This window comes from Tenrec ecaudatus, chromosome 15, assembly GCF_050624435.1.
Source record: "Tenrec ecaudatus isolate mTenEca1 chromosome 15, mTenEca1.hap1, whole genome shotgun sequence".
Taxonomy (NCBI): Eukaryota; Metazoa; Chordata; class Mammalia; order Afrosoricida; family Tenrecidae; genus Tenrec; species Tenrec ecaudatus.
In genome coordinates, this window is record NC_134544.1 from 103,718,907 (window position 1) to 103,737,975 (window position 19,069).

The 19,069-nt window shown below is 41.1% G+C and overlaps 1 protein-coding gene across 1 annotated transcript; it reads right to left on the minus strand.

Annotated features, from left to right (window-relative positions):
* Positions 1 to 16,653: 16,653 nt before the first annotated feature.
* Positions 16,654 to 18,425, minus strand: LOC142427658 (lysine-specific demethylase 4D-like). Its single transcript, XM_075532826.1, is given in 2 exon segments — positions 16,654 to 18,233; positions 18,236 to 18,425. Coding segments are annotated over 2 exon segments (1,770 nt in total).
* Between the last annotated feature and the right edge of the window lie 644 nt (positions 18,426 to 19,069).

Sequence of the window (19,069 nt, forward strand, 5' to 3'; positions counted from 1 at the left end):
CCAGAACTCCAGGTAAAGACAGGATTCTGAGCTGCACTCTGCTCCATTATCTTCTCTTCAGTGTATTTTTTGTTTTCCTTACACCTATTTGACACGGAGACGGGTGCCATAAAGTTAAATATGAAACTCAAACTAAATAGTGTGATATGATAAAAAAATATAAAGGAAACTGTCAATAAATGTATTCTAAATCATATCATAAACAAGGTCACAAAGATGACATAATGAAAACAAAAACATAAAGTGGGTATTTATTTGTGGGAGACAATTATAATAGAAAAATAAAGAACACTTCTAGAAAATTTACATAGTTGATTGTGTTGTGTTGTGCAATTTGGACTCATGCAGTTATGTAAGGTACATAAACATGCATTGTACATATAAAGAATTCTCAAAGCATTTATGAATAAATGTACTAAATAAATAAATATACGTTTTGCATTTTTGTGGTTGGTAGAGCATTTTGACTTGATCATTTTATAAGTAGCTCGCATGCTGAAAAAGTGTGAGTGCCCCTGATCTACACATTAAGGGAATGTTCTGCTATAAAACACGTATTGTCTGAAGTCTGTGTGCTCCTGGGGGATCCTAATCACTTTAACACTAGAAACTTTTGGCTATTTATTAAATGTTTCAGGCTAACCTTTATACAACTTAAGTAATCATCCAAGACATCTTCTCCAGCGAAGGTAAGGAATTGCTCTTTTTTCTTCCTAATAACAACCCTCTCTCTTAAAATACAATGTTTATTGTTTTAAATGTTACTAAGTTTACAATTGTGGTTAAGAAAAGTTTACAGAATGACCATGCTTGTTATGGTGATTTGTGAGAATAAGAATGTGAATGCCTTCCACTCCCCCTCCTCTCCATTTTTGTTTTCAACTTGAAATGAGAAACAACCTAAATGACCCCAAACAGATGAATATAATAAATAAATTGTGGCATACACGTGTTCATGCTCTAAGATATTTACCATTAAAATAAATTCATGCTGGATAGCTATAAAGTTATGGGTCTATTCCCACGTAAAGTATATAAATTTAGTGACATAAGCTAAGCAATAAGAAAATGATTTATATATTAATAACTATGGTATTTGGAATAATGTGAACATGACTACGTTCTGTGTTTCACTATCACATAACAAATCGTTCCCAAATATTATTCTCATCAAATCCTTCTAGGGCATTCATTTATGTGTATGCTCTACATGTCTAAAAACACTGGAGAAACCAGAGAGCTTGTCGTGACATAGATAGACCTAGAGAACTTTATGCTGAGTGAAAGTATTCAGTCTCTAGAGGGCATATATTTTATGACACCAGTATTAGCTAAAATGCAAAGACAGAGCTTGACACCTGTTCTGAAATTATGAAATCATTTAATATGATATCCTAGGTACTGTTTATCACTTCCTCACTTGTACATCTTAAACGAAATAACATTCCTTTAGTGAAGATTCCACCCCAGATGTGGACAATTTGTCACTTAGCAGGAAATGCAAAAGACAAAATGCCTCTTGTCATTCAGTAACATCTCAGAGTGACCCCAATTTAATAGTATCCTACAAGAGTATCATTAAAGAAACTGAACTATTCCCTCGACATTAAAGCTGAAACAACTTGGTGTGGGAAGCACAAAGGACTGTTATGCCAAAGCTTTGGGCTTCAGAGCATGGTCCAAGGATTTCAAATGGTAATGCCAAAATCAGAGGAGGGAATGATATTAGAGGTTCAGTTCCATGGATATCAGTGTTGAAGTTTTCTCTTTGCTGCTCCTGGCTTTAGACTTTCCAGACCTCATCCCAATCCCAAAATAATTCACCTGATGTTTCAGCACTCTCAGGTGAATTCTAGGGATTATTATGTTTTACTACTTTTTGTTTGGGGGATGGGACTTTGCTAAAGGGAGAAGTGATTAATTTAATCTGACCATGCCTCCTTCTTAAATGGGCATTTTGAACCTATTTCTGGGGTGTGACCTTAAAAGGACCCTTGGTCTCCCTGAGGGGCAAGCATGAACCCAGGTGAAATGCCTCACCCTCTTCTGGGATATAGCTTTTCTCTCTCTCTCTTGTTACAATTTTAACCCTCATCTGTTTCCCCCTTAACTGCAGTAGTTAGCCACATGTGCCCATAACTTCCCATTTGGGTGTCATTCACTTGTACACTTAGGCATTTACATGTTGTGGATGAGAGTGGTTATATTCTAGTAGAAATCTTTATGGTTTCCTCTGTTCTTCTTGGTCTCAATGGAGTTCCAACAGTTGAGTAAACTTGTATGATAAGAAATCAAGTATATTTTTCAGATATCATAATTTCCACATACTTCTCCTAAGACACTCATATATATCCCTCATATAGCTTTAAAATAGATGGACACACGAGAGGGACATTACTCTTCTGTTGATAAAACCAGCCTAGCCCAAGCCTTCCACTTGAGGATAGAAGACACAGCCATGGCATGCCCTGGTCTGCCCATTCACTGAGCAGGTATAAACAATGGCTAGATAAACAATGGATATGTGTGAGAGTTTCCTGGACAGGAAATCTATGCGTTTGCAAAAGTCCACGGAAAAGTGCAGCCAGTAGAGTTTGGGGGAAACTTGAGTCAGTCGAGAACATTTCTCAGGCTCTCTTGTCCAGTCTCTCCATTCACCATGAAAGCAGCTCCAGGGGAGGGTCTGCAGTGGGTCTCAGGTACTGGTAATAAGGTTGCTGTGTGAAGAAGAAAAGGCGTTTTGGAGAGTGTGGGGTAGTGGAGATACCCTGGTGTCCACCTGATGCGTTCACTAAACTCTATCCCGTCCACCCTCTGGGGCATAGGGCATATAGGCGCCCAAGGCAGGGCAGGGGCTGAGGGGCTGAAGAGAGAGAACACTGAGCTCAGAAATCACTGGCTTTCCTTTGAACTTTCCCCCCACACATCTTTGGCCAAGTGCCTCCTCATCTGACACTAATATGCATATAAGTTCAAAGAGTTACCCTACAATATGATCAAAAGTTAGAGGGGAGTCTGGTCGCTATCATTCTCTGTTAATAAAGACAGGATTCCCTCACATGCAGATTATTCTTTAGATACTAAGGTAAAAATCACCCTTGGGCCGGAAAGCTACCAGTTCTCTTCACACAGGACTATAGGTCCCTTTGGAAAGAAAGGTGGGTGATTGCGATATCTGACCTAGGTCTACGGGGACGGCTGTGACTTCAAGTGACTGACAGCGATCATCCGTTTTTATTTGTAGACATCCTGTCCCAGGTGCAGCTTCAGGAGTCAGGTCCAGGACTGGTGAAACCCTCCCAGAAGCTGTCCCTCACCTGCACTGTCTCTGGTTTCTCCATCACCAGCAGTGGTTACTAATGGAGCTGGATCCGCCAGACCTCAGGGAAAGGGCTGCAGTGGAGGGGATACATAGATTATGATGGTAATACATGTTATAACCCATCCTTCCAAAGCTGACTCTCCATCACCAGAGACACATTGAAGAATCAGTTCTTCCTGCAGCTGAGTTCTGTGACTGCTGAGGAGGACACGGCCCTGTATTACTGTGCAAGGAGCCCAGTAAGGGAAAGTTAGTGCGATCCCATACACAAACCTCCCCTCCAGGGGATACATTGGGCCGCAGGGAGCGTGCAGGACCCCCAGAGCACAGACACCCAGCCCTAGACAGGCACAGAAGGATGACAGGGAGCATTTCCTGTTGGAATCACGGCTCCCTCTCTTAGCTCTCAGCATCTCCAGAGACAGGTTTTTCTTTCTTTCTTTTTTTTCTTTCTCAATATTGCCTCTTCACTGCAAGCTTGAGAGGAAGAACTTGCCTTCTCTGCAGTATAAACATCAAAAGTGACTCTGACCTTTCAGTATCATCCTATATGACCCATTTTCATTCGTGGGAAAGAGTTTATCATTGTCATATCATCTGTTACTCAAAATATGTTAACAATGAAATACAAGTATGTGCAGATTCATGAGTGAAATGCATGATTTTAAATGTCCCGAGGTCATTGATCTATTACAGCTCACCGTCTGGTCTCTCAGGAGGTGTCTCTCTGCATTACTCCCTGTGCATTATGGGTAGTAATTGACTGATGTTCTCTAGGTACGATAACATAATGTGGAGACTTCTGGGGTTAACTTTGTGACGTGTCTTCAGTGATGCTTGCTACCCATCGTCTCCCTTGATGCAGAAACAAGGGTTCCAGGCATAGAGAGAGCCCGAACTCTGGAAGCACGTGAACTGGAATGACTGATCTGGTTGGAGGACTCATTTCTGAGATAATTGATTAGGTCACAGTGAAGGACACACTCAGTGGAAGGAGAACTCTGATTCTAAAATAAGCAAGTGGGCCATAAGGGGAGGACACTGCAGGCTTGTATCTCTGAATGTTCTCTGGAATAGAGAACAGTAAATCTCTTCACATATTTTGAACAGGTTATCAGGGGCCAGTTTCTGGAGAAGTACATCCTGTTTGGTAAGTGTTAGCAAGAAAAAGGAATATGCTCAATTAGATGCACAGATAGAGTGGTGGCCTACATGGTCTCAAACAGAGGAGCAAGTGCAAGGATGGTTCAGGACTGAACCGTTTTTCTTTCTTTTCTTTTGTCTATAGTGTCATTATGAGTAAGAACTGAATCAAAGGCAACTAACAACATGTCTGGAATCAAAGGCTATTAACAACATATCTGGTGGAATGAGGTGCAGAAATGGAAATTAATTTTGTTTATCCAAATGCAATTTCCTAAAATAATAATATAGTACAACTTTTTCTAAGTTGAGGAAGTGTTAAAATTATTTAGCAATTTTAATTCAATAAATATATCAGCCCAAAGTGAGGTACAATTATATGGCTATCAAACAACCAGGAAAAGAAAGTGTAATAAATAAATAATAAAGACTATGTACAAATAAACACTATATACAAATTCACTATCCCTGGTGGCATGATGGATTTTACATTGGGCTTCTAAATGGAAGCTCAGGAGTTTGAAACCACCATTCACTCCAAGGGAGAAAGATGAGGCTGTTTGCTCCCCCCAAATTTTCAGTGTCTGAAACCCGAAGGAGCCGTTCTCCTCTGTCCTATGAGATGCAATTCACTTGGTACCATTGGGTTATGGTAACTCAGTTTCTCAATGTGTATCTTAATTTGCTTCCTTATCTTTATTACTTTGTTTTATTCTGTATTTTGTTTAATCATATTTAATATTATTGTCAGTATTTGTGCTATTTTCCCCTCATTATTCTGGTCCCCATATAATTTCCTACATCGTGTTTTAATTATGCAACCTTTTTCTGTGCAAGATTTATGATACAATTAATAGTATATTTGTTAACACACTAATACTAATATATCAATTATTTTTTTTACCTTGGGTTTCTCCCTACATTTGTAGTCCACCACATAGCAATCCCGGGTGCCACTTGTTTTAGACCGTGCATGCTATTTGAAGAATGAGCAGTTATCACCCACCAGCTTGTCCCTGGGCAAACACAAAAACTAACAATCTGGGTCCACAAAGGTCACAGTCTAGGGAACCCTATCGGGGCAGTTCCAGTCTGTATTATTACCTGAATATAAGTCACTCACAATTATGTCTAGATGTTTCCAGAAGAGTCGGGCCTTGTAGCAAGGACGATTCTCAGTCACTCTCAAGTACGATGCTGTCTGGATTCTCCGTAAAATATATCACCCTCATGTCTCCTTCCTGGTGTTCTGGATTCTGAATTCTAGTCCTAGTCAACCTTTTAGGATAACAATAAGTTTGCTCTCTCTGATACTATTTATGTATCATAAATAATTTTCGTTTTGTCTTTAAAACTTGACAGATTTTACTGGGCCATTTGGTTTCAGGCATTACTTTCATAATGCGTTTGAAATTCATGAATTACTATTTATATTTGTTCACTGTTGCATTTGGCTTAGTCTTCATACTCTGTTTGCAGATTTCAATGTGCTCTGCAGAGCATTTTGTCCCACGGTCTCCTCTTCTATGAAGAACGATTCTGTTTCATACAGCACTCCATTCCCAGCACCATGTGTCCATACTACTGTCGGAAAATGTACAGCAATTTTCTAAAGAATATTGGTTGTTTTTGAGACTGAAAAGAATAGTCCATTTTTCAATATAAAATAAAATTTGAAAACCTTCAATAAGGCTAATGTGCAGTATAGCACTGAGAAAACAAACAACCTTCCTCTGGTTTTCTTTAATTCTTCCTCCACATCCCACCTTCCCCCACTTTCATGACCCCAATTTTATCTTAAATATCTGGCTAGACCAGAACTTGTATACTGGTACAGATAAGAACTCACAACGCAGGGAATCCAGAGCAGAGAAATCCTTCAGGACCATAAAAGGGAGCAGTGATACTAGGAGGGTAAGGTAGGGGGTGGGGATTAAGGGGGATGCAAAGGTCGATGTATGGCCCCTCTCCCAGGGTGACGGACAGCAGGAAAGTTGGTGAAATGAGAGAGCGCTCAGTGTAAGACATGAATAAAACAATAATTTCTAAATTCTCAAGGGTTCATGGGGGTAGGAGGGAATGAGGAGCTGATGCCAGGGGCTCCAGTAGAAAGAAAATGTTTTGGAAAAGATAATAACAACAGATGTACAGATGTGTCTGACACAATGGATATATGTATGGATGGATGGTGATAAGAACTGTAAGAGCGCCCCAAATTTTTTTTAATAAGGCTTATGTGTTAATTGAGGTGTCACAATTTCATAGACTAAATAATAACCACTGAAAATAATGTTCAAGTGAGAATGACATATTCTGATCAATGAAAATTTGATCTATTCCCTCAAGGTGGAAACATTTATCACCCTATTCTCAGAGCTTAGTGTTGTGAGGATCTTGGCAAATCTGGCAGGAGTGAGACAGTAGGAATGTTTGTTGCATCTCGTTTGTTTTTCCTCCTCAGAGGAGAACACAGTTGCCTTTGTAAATTGTAACCCGCGGTCATTATGCTGGGCACCTGGATGGTGATGAAGTGAGTGCTCTGTGTGATCTTCTGATTGAGCCTGAAAGTTGCTTAGGACCTGGTGGTGGGGCTCTGACCTTCAGGCCTGTGCTGTGGTTTATATTTCCCCCGTTCGTGTTCGGTTTCTTTAGTGCAGTCTCCCCTTTCTTTACCTTTGAAATGTTTATACCTGCTGAGTATGGCCCCCCACCCTTAGGTGTCATGGGTAGGAAATGAGGTGTGTGACTGATAGTGGAAACATTTCACCACCAACTATGAAATGTCAATGAAATGGACCTTCCTCTGGTGAGAAATCTTTTGAATTGAGAATGGCCCTCCTCTCCAGTGGCAGAAACCCGAGGGTTTGTTTTGAATGTTCCCTTGAGAACCCAGAGGGGTTTAAAGTCAAAGCCCATAGAATGCGGGGCTCCAGTAATGAGTGATCCCAGTAGTTTCCCCCTGTCACAGGAATCAATACTCAGTCTCTAGAAATCTACCACATTTTAATTGATGTATTTGGTCAACTACAGGGCTTCAGAGGCTTCTGATCCAGATAAGATCGCTGCTGTGCCTCTCTTAATGTACCCCTTTTTAGATTTTGAATGGCATTTCGATATGCTAATTCACCTCAGCTCTCTGTTTGGGTGCGTGCAGTGAATCCCAGGATCAGTGCGCCCATGGCTCACATTGCAGAATAAGGAGCGCGTCAGAGGAGGAGGAGACAGGTTAAGAGAGTCAGAGCAGGGGTCCTAAGTGGAACTGGAGTGGTAGGAGTCCTGAGTGGGCCCAGGGTGGGTATGTTAGAGAGAGTCGAGGTAATCTCCATGTGAATGGATATTATAGAAGTGCCTCTTAGCCCAGCATCAAGAAACTGTGATCTACAGTATATCAACACTTATACTTTGTTCTTGTAGCTTAAAACTGTTAAACCATTGTCCTGGCCTTTAAATGAAGAACATCCAATGGTTAGTTGGTTCTCACAAGCCTTAATCATGAGCTTTAATCACTTGAGTTGTTTTAGGACCATTTACAATAGGACGTATTTTCTTTGAAAATGTGTACTATACAATTGAAGTTTTTCTGAGTTTGTAGTGATATATCCTGATTTATGGGCTCTCTATCTTTTTTTTTACAGCACTGTTATTATATTTTGAAATTAAAACTAACAACTTCTGTTAATCTTATTAATGCATCTTTAATATATCTTCCAAACGAATTTTATTTATTTGGGAAATAATATCAAATAATGTGGTGATAAATAAAATATTTCCTATATTTTAAAGATTGTATTGCTTGGCTTTGTATGGTTTTTGAAGAGTTTACATATTTTTAAAATATTTCTTACTTTTTGTTTTGTGGACTGGTTTTTATGTGAGGAGAGGAAATGAGCAAAACGTAAACCCATTAAAATGACGTTTTTGTTTAAATTATTTTAAATGAATAAGAAAATGTAAGCTTGTTGAGGATATAGCTGACTATTAATGAAAAACCATTCATTCCGTAAAGCATAATAGTGAGGAAGATATAGTAAAGTGAGTAAGACCCCCCCCCTACACACACACACACACACACACACATATATACACACGCACATAGTGAGAAATCATTACATCTCATGACAGACACAGAGAATTGGCCCCCTTGAATGTTCAGTATTAGTTCTTCAGACTTTGTTTTGTCAGATCTCATCTATGAAGTCGTTTGTAAGTGGATACATCTGCATCAGTCATGACTAGCTGCTAGCCCGCTTGGTGAGATATACCCACCATTAAGCATCAGGCTCCAGACCACATTTCAGATGTGCAGCTCTGCTTTCCCCATGTGTGGTTCTTTAGTGTTAAATAGGTTTCCTATTAGTTGTACCTGTTGCAGACCAGAAGTACATTCATGAATGTGAATTGTGTGCACATACAAGTGCCCTTTAGAGTTGAAAGCTGAAGCCATCTCCCCTGGCACAACATCAAACAAGGACATTGCCATATAGGTTGCACCTAAACCACTGAGACCAAAGAGCACTCAACATGGGGTGACTGTGGAGCTTCATTTTCCTATTGGCTGTTGTAAATGGTATTATTTTCTTGATTCCCTTTTCAGAGCTTTCTATACTACTACACAGGATTCAAACTCTTTTTCTACATTGACTTCTACACATGAGATTGCTGAACCTTTCAATTAGATGCAATATGTTTCTCATAGGTTCTTTGGGGCTTTTAATATTTCAAGTGACATCAACAGCAATTATAGAGCTTTACTTCTTTGCTGCCATTTTGGATGCCTTAATTTTATCTGTTGATTGATAGCTGCAGTTAACACTTTCAGCACACTATTAAATAAACCTTTTCAGGTTCCCATCTGTAAAAGTAATGATTTCATTAGCTCACAATTGAGCAAAATGCTTGTAATAGGCATCACATTTTGCTAGGTCAGTCCTTTCAAATTATTGAGACACGCAGCCACATTAGATAAAACAGAATGAAACACATATGAGTCTTGCTTCATCCTCACAGTTGCCCAATTGAGCTCTTTTTTGCAGTTACTATGATGTTCTATCTTGTCGAAGTTCATCCTTTTGTTTGTTTGTTTGTTCTTAGTGACCTTATACTTTAACCATCATGATGTCTTTTTCCAAGGATTGATCTTTCTGATGTACAACATGCTTAAGATGAAATACTCATATTTCCATTATAAGAAGCATTATAACTGTACATTTCCAAGATATAATTGACACTCTACCACACTATCAAATTATTCACCAGCACTATAATTCAAATACATCATTTCTCCTTTAAACTTTCTCATTCATTGTCCAACATTCAGGGGCATATGAGATAGTTGAAAGTAAAATAACTTGGGCCTAGTACATATTAGTCATCAAAGAAACATTGTTTTTAACCTTTGGAGAGATCATGTTCATAAGATTTGTCCAATGAAATGCATCATATGTCTATGTCTTCTATGACCACTGATTGTAGATCGTGGGCAGGTGAAATCCTTGACAGCTTCAATCTTATCTCCACTTTTCGTGGTATTTTCTATTGATCCCATGGTAAGGATTTGGGCTTTCTCTACATTAAGATGTAGTTCACATTGATACTGAAGTTATTCACAGGTGTAGGGAGAAGCCAAAAATGTAATTAAACCAGAAATTATTAAGAGCAGTAATTGGGGTCCACTACATAAGAGAACTATAGGATGTGTGTTAGGAAGGTCCAACCTAAATTCTCATGCAGTTCAGATTGTTACTGAAAGTATTGATCAGGATTATGAAGAAGAAATTAGGGCAGTAATAAAATCTGATATACCATGGTTAATAAATAAGCCAGTTTAAGCCAATTCCTGCTTCTTTGAATTTCTAGAGTTAAAGTGTATACCTATCAGGAAAGAGCATCTGAGAAGTCTGACCACCCTGTGGATCAAGGGGTCTTTTGGAATGCTGTTGTGGGGAAACAACAGCACCCTCACATGGAATTAGAAATTGGAGGAAAATGTTTTTTTTTTTTTTTTCCAATTCGGTATATGGGGTCTCTTCCTTAGGGCATTCCTGAGAGTCTAAGACCCACCTACTAACCCCACCTAAATCCAACATGGAATGAGCGAACTTAATCAAGACAGAATATTGCAAGATTGTAAAATCCTACGATATAAAACTCCTGAAGGTCCATACGTCTTAATTGAGCCTGTAACCTTACTGAGAAACTTAAAGGAAACATGTCTGTTTGGTAACTTAGTTCAAAAACAGTTGTGCAAATTTATTAAGATTTTATCAGTCTTTAAAATTATCCTGTGTTTAAGAAGTTCTAAGTACAACTAGTGAGCGCTCTTGATTTTCTGAGAGCTAACAGCTGAAATTTACATAATATGATGAGGGCAACAAATGTACAAGTATTCTTTACACATTTGACGTATGTGTGGATTGTGATAAGAGTTGTATGTGCTCCCAATAAAATGACTTTTTAAAGTTTCACTGGTTTGGAACCTGGCAAGTTCCCTGAGATTGGTTACAATGTCTTAGAGTCTCCATTGTTAAAACAGACGGAAGAGATGAAAGGAAATTCTATGTCTAATAAATTTCATTTAGTCATTTGAATTAAAACAATTTTCTCCTTACTAAAAGCTTGTAACAAAATTAGGGCAGATAGACACATTTTCACCTCTATAGAAATTAGCTGATCATAAGAAGTCCCAGGAAGATGGAAATCCCCTTTGGGATCCCAGTCCACTAATCACGTGTAGGAAGGACGATTCGTTTATATTTTTGCAGAAGAAAGCTGATGGACTCCCCTTAGAAAAGCAGTTCTCAACCTGTGGGTTGCGAACCCCTTGGAGGGGGGCGCGTTGAATGACCCTTTCACAGGGTCATTCGCACTGTTCATAACAGTAGTAAAAAGGACGCAAAAACATTTGGAGAAAGATGAAGGACAAGGAAAATATGAAGAAAGCACCCAAGGTTTTTTTTTTTGGTTTTCAAATAATTTATTGATGGTATATAGAAACATAATTAATTTTTTTCTTTAACTTTTTTTGTAATTTGGATAAAAGTTACCAAAGCAGACTGGTTTTATGCTGGATAATTTCATACATACTTTGATTTGTGACATTGATTGCATTCCACACAATGTAACTGCATCTTCCCTGTGTTTGCCTTTCCATTTGCCCTTGTTTCTTTTTAAATATTTAATTAGGGGCTCATACAACTCTTATCACAATCCATACATATACATACATTAATTGTATTAAGCACATCTGTACATTCTTTGCCCTAATCATTTTCAAAGCATTTGCTCTCCACTTAAGCCCTTTGCATCAGGTCCTCTTTTTCTTTGCCCTCCCTCCCCGCTCCCCCCTCCCTCATGAGCCCTTGATAATTTATAGATTATTATGTTGTCATATCTTGTCCTATCTGGCATCTCCCTTCACCCCCTTCTCTGTTGTCCATCCCCCAGGGAGAACGTCACATGTAGATCCTTGTATTCCGTTCCCCCTTACCAACCCACTCACCCTCTACTCTCCCAGTATCGCCCCTCATACCCCTGGTCCTGAAGGTATCATCCACCCTGGATTCCCTGTGCCTCCAGCTCCTATATGCACCAGTGTACAACCTCTGCTCTACCCAGTCTTGCAAGGTAGAATTCGGATCATGGTCGTTGGGGGGGTAGGAAGCATCCAGGATCTGGGGGAAAGCTGTATTCTTCATCGGTACTACATCACACACTGACCGACTCATCTCCTCCCCTAGACCCCTCTGTGAGGGGATATCCAGTGGCTGACAAATGGGTTTTGGGTCTCCACTGTGCACTTCCCCCTTCATTCACTATGGTATTTTTTTGATGATGCCTTATACCTGATCTCGTCGACACCTCGTGATTGCACAGGCTGGTGTGCTTCTTCCATGTGGGTTTTGTTGCTTCTGAGCTAGATGGCCGCTTGTTTACCTTCAAGCCTTTAACACCCCCAGACACTATCTCTTTTGATAGCCGGGCACCATCAGCTTTCTTCGCCACATTTGCTTATGCACCCGTTTGTTTTTGGTGATCGTATCATGGAGGTGTGCACCCAATGATATGATTTTTTGTTCTTTGATGCCTGATAACTGATCCCTTCAGAACCTCATGATCACACAGGCTGGTGTGTTCTTCCACCAGCATTTGTTGTGGGCTTTGTTGCTTCTGAGCTAGATGGCCCCTTGTTTATCTTCAAGCCTTTAAGACCCCAGATGCTATATCTTTTGATAGCCGTGCACCATCAGCTTTCTTCACCACATTTGCTTGTTCACCCACTTTGTCTTCAGCGGTTGTGTTGGGAGGGTGAGCATTATAGAACGCCAATTTGATAGAAGGAAGTATTCCTGCATTGAAGGAGGAAAACACCCAATCTTAACCACGATTCTGTTTCCATGCTGTTAATTGCCCAAAAGGAGGGGCTATTTGTTTACCTTTTCAGAAGCAAAGGAGATAGATAGATTTCTCTTCAGCCAGCAAGTCCCAGAAGAAAGGCAGTTGATGATGTGACCTGAGAGTTAAGAAAACAGCCCAAAGACCTCTGTCCTGTTACTGGTTACCCAAAGCATCAACGCCTCACAGACTCGTGAGAATAGCAATTGCTGCCTACTGAGACACTTCTACCATTGCTGATGTTGCCTAAGGAACAATCTGGGATGCTATTATCACTGAACATTTTATACACTAGTGAAGGACTATTGAAACAGTCTAAAGGGTCAAGATTTTGTACATATCAATTAATGCTAAAGTGATTGGAATGTAACTGATTTCTGTGTAACCCTTGATATAGTTAAATTTCATTGTGAAAACCTGGCCAATAAACACATGTGGCATTAATGAAAGGCTGAGAGATAAATGGCTCTGTGAACCTTGCCTTTATAGTTCTCTGGTCTGTTTCTTTGTGATGGTTGGATCAGAGTGCAATTGCCTTAGCCAGTTTCCTGCTTTGTGAGGGAAACCAGCCCCTATCACCAAATGTCCAGTAGGTGCAACTGTACAGTGATAATAAGTAAAGATTATAGTAAAGTTATAGAGAGCATGAGAGATAGAACAGAGATTGAAATAATGGAGTCAGACACATTTCATGGTGGCATGCTCACACGCTCACCTCAGCCTCAGTTGGTGATCCATGTGGAGAGAGAGCAATATTTATTGCTACCGAGGCATTTATATTCTCTTGGGACACGTGAGACCCCTAATTACAGGTGAAGACATATATCACAGGAAGGGTTGTGCTATAGGTAATACAGTAATGGTATGGGGGTGTTTTAGGGGTATCCACGCAATAGGAAGAGGAGGGACTAGGAATATACATGTGACAATGTGGGCAGATCCTAGCTTCAGCGTGGCAGACTAACTTTGGATGTCACTGATCTGGTTTGACCTCTTCCTGGATCACTATAGAAACCATTATGAGTAGGTTGTAAACCCGCCCTGAAGGGACTAAACTGATAGCCACAAGCCTTTAGGGAGAAGAAGCCCACTCTCCTTAACAGCAGGGAGTGGGTTCTACTTGTGGTGGGACCAGACAGTAGTCTGGCAACTGACTGCCTTCAGGGAGGTACCTGGCCAATCATTTACCATTAGCTGCAAGCAGTGTCCTAAGTCTAACATATATTTGAGGGAGGCTTGAGAGACATCTTTCTGTTTCCCACAATTCCCCCTTTTGTTTTATAATACAATTCAAAAGAGCCACATGGGCGACATGGTTATTCTCTATACATTGAAAGCTGTCGATGTGAAACTTCATGATCCAATTAAGATAGCCAAAAATTCAGGTTTATGGAAAATATTTTTAATTCAGGCATGGGGGATAAAATCCCCGTAGGCCCATCTGGTACTGGAGGAAGGTATGAGAGGGATTGGATGCTGCAGCAGGAAGAAATAGAGCCAATAGGAATGTCTGCTTCTATAGGTGTGTTTATACCTTGCTTAAATACCCTCAAGCTTGTCCCTAAATTCAATTGTTTGGTTGTGTGGTCGAGGATTAGTATGTAGGTGTTGGATCTATATTGAGTTCATTTTTGTATATGATGTGAGGTATGGACCTTGTTCCATTCTTTTGCAGATGGAAATCCAGTTTTTCCAACACCATTTGTTGAAATGGGTATCCCCTCTCCACTTAATGGGTTTTAGTCCTTTGTGAAAGATTAGGTGTCAAAAAAAAAAGATTAAGTGCCTATAGGTAGTTGGTTGTATTTCTAGGTTCTCAATTCTACTCCTTTGGTATTCAGATATACCATCGTACCAGGCTGTTTTAAGTATCATGGCTAATTATATATTTTTAAAGTTTTGTTTCATGTTTAAATAGTATTTTATTTATCCTGTGTCTCTTTCCTTTCTGTACTAACCTTACTAATTTCAGAGGTTGATGTTTATTCCCCAGGGATACTGTAGCAGAAAACCACAAACATCTTGAAGGAAGCCTGGCTAGAATAGTTTCCCGAGAGCGGTGTCAGCAACGCAGGTGGAGGGCACAATAAACAGTTTTGGGGCTTATTGGTCAATCTAAAATCTAGATCTTTCAAAGGATAAGTGTTTGTTCTAAATGCAACACGAACATATCTGAATTTCTTCTATGTCTCATAGTTCCATGCAGCGTTGACTATGGTAAATTATAAATACTTGGGCCTAAAACTGATGTTTGTTCAAAAAAAATTAAATAAAAACGAATCCATATCTGTTTCAGTTTTACTTTTTCACCTCTTATAATCACTCAGATTAATGGTTAGATCTGATGAATAAGAAATTTGGGGAGTTTCTAAAGTGAGTTTTCTGTTACCTCTTTTGATTAAGCAATTGGGTGGGGGCAGGGGATGGGTTCCTGTAGAGAAAAAAAATTTTTAAGAGTCTTTCAAGAAAGAGAGAAAATTTGCCACACTACCCTCCATGACAGGCTCTCTGATGCTTATTTTTCTGGCTGCAGACCTGAAAACAGGCTTTTAAATACATGAGTTGAAGAGACAATGCCAACAGGGGTATCAAGAGTTTCTGGGAAATGGAGTCCCAAGTCAATGCCAATGTGTGATTTTATGAAAAAGTGACTCCAGGAGTAATTTCAGCTCAATGATTAGATGGGAACTCTGGGCAGTAGCTCTCCCCATCATTTGACTTGTTGTTTTGCTGTGGTGGTGTTTTGTTGTACAATTTTCTTCCATTCCCTCATGGACTACTCTAGGTACAAGGACAGACTGTTTGGTGAATTCATTGGGACCTAGCTACTTCTTTCTCTCTGGCTATGTGATGAGTCACTTTGTTTTTCACATACCTCTCATAGTCAAACTTTCCAAATGTGTTTTAAGGTATTTTATTTCCTTTCAGATACACACTAAGAACAATGAAATTAATAATCACAAATAGGTATCCTTGATCCCCAAACGGCAACAGACATCATTCATTCAAAGGTGCAGTTTCTACGTGAGCAATTGCTTGGTTGGTGGGTTGAAGGGTGGCCACGTCAGAATTATTGGAGTGTGTTAAAGGCTTGAATTTCATTAGAAGGTCTAGTTGTGACCACCGGTAGAAGACCGGGTCAGCGCTTCGGAAGTGCAGATGGATTGAGCCTCAGATTCTGAGCATCGTCCAATGTTGGCTCCAATTTTTGTGAGGACTAGGTTAGCAGTTTGAACCCACCTCCTGCATTATCAAAGAAAGACTTGGGAATGGGCCTCCTTAAATATTAGCCCCAAGTCCAACTTTGAAACAGTGGGTCTTGATCACTGAGATTGCCATGTGGAGAGACACGCTGGAAAGCAATGGGTTTAATGATTTCTGCACAGGGAGTTCTTTTCAAGGACAACTCCCAAACCTAGGAAGAATCAAGGGACACACATATATCCAGTTGGTCTGTGAGTCCTTAGAACACATTTTAGTGGAGTCCATAGTCTGAGCAAGTATTAGGCAACCTATCAACATGGCACTGAGAGGTCAAGGATCACCACAGATTACAATTAAATCACCACAGATTACAATTCCCATGTTGAAGATTGGCTGGGTGTGTCTCTGTTTCATGAAGGTGAGAGATAGTCCAAGGGACAATCACATTTGTCAAAAACTTCAGTTTAGCTAAACTCACAACAAGAAGATCTTTGCTGGTGACAACCTTTCAGGATTTAGGAAGTGAAGTTCCATCGAGTCTGTCTCCAAGGATCTATGTAAGTAGATTTGCAGAACCTCATCTGAGGGCAGGATTATAGAAGTTTAAGGGGGTCCATAGCAATAGCACCAAGGGGGTCCAGAGGTGCCATACTGTGCACAGAGGCATAGCTGGAGAATGTTTTAGAAGTCAAAGACTCATTAGGAGGACTCAGCACAAGCATGTCCGGGAGATTCACTGAGATGTTGTCCAGTGACTTCAGGCAGGGGCCAGGGTGCATCAGAGAATCAGGATTCAGTGGGGGTCCCAAGGGCTGAAGATCGGGGTCACAGCAGCACCCAGAAGCTTTAACAGCATGCTGGATCTCAAATCTCCGAGGGCCAGAGTCATCTGTTGATTGTTGATTCTCATGCAATGCCTGTGTGGGCAGGTGTACAAATGTGCTTGTTGTGTGGCTCTTGGCCCTGGACTTCACAGACTGCTGGTGGGCATCGGAGTCCCGAGGACGCCTAGTGCGAGTACCCTTTGGTGAAGCCTGGAGATACTGGGCAGATGGAACTGAGGTGGGAAGTAGGGAGACACTGGATCCTGTAGGACTGCAACCCATGCAGGTAGGGTCCTCAGGCTGTACAGTAGAGCTGTCTGCCCAGGAGTGGGTTGTGGGACGAGGACATACCAGTGCACAGCCCCCAAGCCCACTGTCTGCTGCCAGAGTCAGAGAGCGACGCCTGGCCCTGCATGGCTTAAAGGACCGCAGACGCCCCTTGACCATTGCACGAGTCCTGGCTCCTTTCCAGGCCGTCCACTCCAGGCTGGTCAGTGCTGTGGGTTCCACGTGGTCCAAGGAGGTGCGGTCCCTGCCGTGTTTCCACAGCTCATAGCGCTCGGGTTGCAGAATGCGCACGAAGGCGTCCATGGGAAATGTGACCCTGGCTTCCCCACAGCAGCACTGAGAAGCAGCTTTACCGTAATTAACCCAGCGCAGGGTGGCAAAGTTGATGGATTCCGCACAGTTGAAACCGTGATTGAAGCCAGCGTGGTATCCATAGGGGAATGTGACCATGAACTCGCCTGCTCCCTGGGTGATCCGACCAACAGGAATGCCGTTCTCCCTGAGGACTCTGGGTGAGATGAGGGCCACCTTGTGCCGCAGGAAGTTCGCGCAGCCACTGGAACTGCCAGGGAAAAGCTCCCTGGCCAGTCTCTCCAGCCGGGCTCCATGCTCAGGGGGCACCGCATACCACGTTTTGGGCTCCCCGAAGTGCAGGTAGTTGATGCTGTACAGGTCCATGTCCTCCGTGTGCCAAGTGAAGGTGGTCTGCCACAGGCCAAAGTACAGGTAGGGGGTGTTGACGCCTTTGATGACAACTCCACACTCCTGCTCCAGCAGATCCTGGATCGTCCCCAGGTGTCTGAGGTTCCAATGCTCAGTATTTTCACCAAATAAGGAGCCACATACTCCAGCCCCATAAATGGGAGAATTGTACATGCGGCTCTTCCAATAGGTCCGCTCCAAATCGTCAACATCCCGGTGTGTGGGAGTGCGGTATCTGTCAGTGTTGGCCAAGTGGCGATACTCCTCCACGGTCATGGATTTCTTCTTTTTATGGTATTGCAAAAAGACACCTGTTTGCCCAGTAGTTACCTGCTGCACAGGACTGGCTATGAGTATGTATCCACATCGTCATAGTTCTCTCTGGCTGTCCACTGTTTGGATGGGATTATCTTAGCCAGGCCTGCACGGTGGGCACCTTGGGATTCCATGTAAGCAATGTATTTGTTGAAATCCTTAAATTCTTCCATGGTAGGCCGGAAAGTCATGATTTTAAGGCTTGAGTTCTGGCTTCGATAATCCTGGGAATTCATGGCTGCAAAATAAAGTCAGAAAACCCGATTCTTATGGATGTTCTGTGTATTTGGATGCTGTGCTTTTGTTTCTTTTTCTGTCTGAAAATCTCTTGCAGTGTATTGATGGCTCTGTGAGAGCAAATGCACTCTCCCCGGGCATGCTGATTGACCAAGGGAATTCTACTATGATGGACAACTATTGTTTCCCCCAAAGAGACAGGATTTGTGCACACGGAGTGGGTTTTCCCAGATTGCTCCTGGCTCATTATGCTGCTTTGGAAGTTTATTCAGTTGGAAGGGTGTCTCTATCTGTTGATACTTAGCTTCTGTTGCAATCCTGGGAAATTTCTAATTCCACTAACAAGGAGTGTCTCAAGGGATTTTTAAAAAGTAAATCTAAAGACAGTAATTCAGTAACATTCAACAGAAGTCAGGGGTGTCAAACTCAATTAAAATGCTTGCCATGTGGTGCAACAGGCAAGATTAAATTGGGCCACATCACATTTACAAATTTTGTTGAATTTTTATTTTGAAGTGAGGATTCAGAAATATGGATAGGATAATTAAAACCCTATATAATTGTTTTTATTTAAACATTTGTTTTATTTATAAAACTATAATTATGCTTTTAACCGGAAATTTGCCAGTGCTTTCCTTCTACT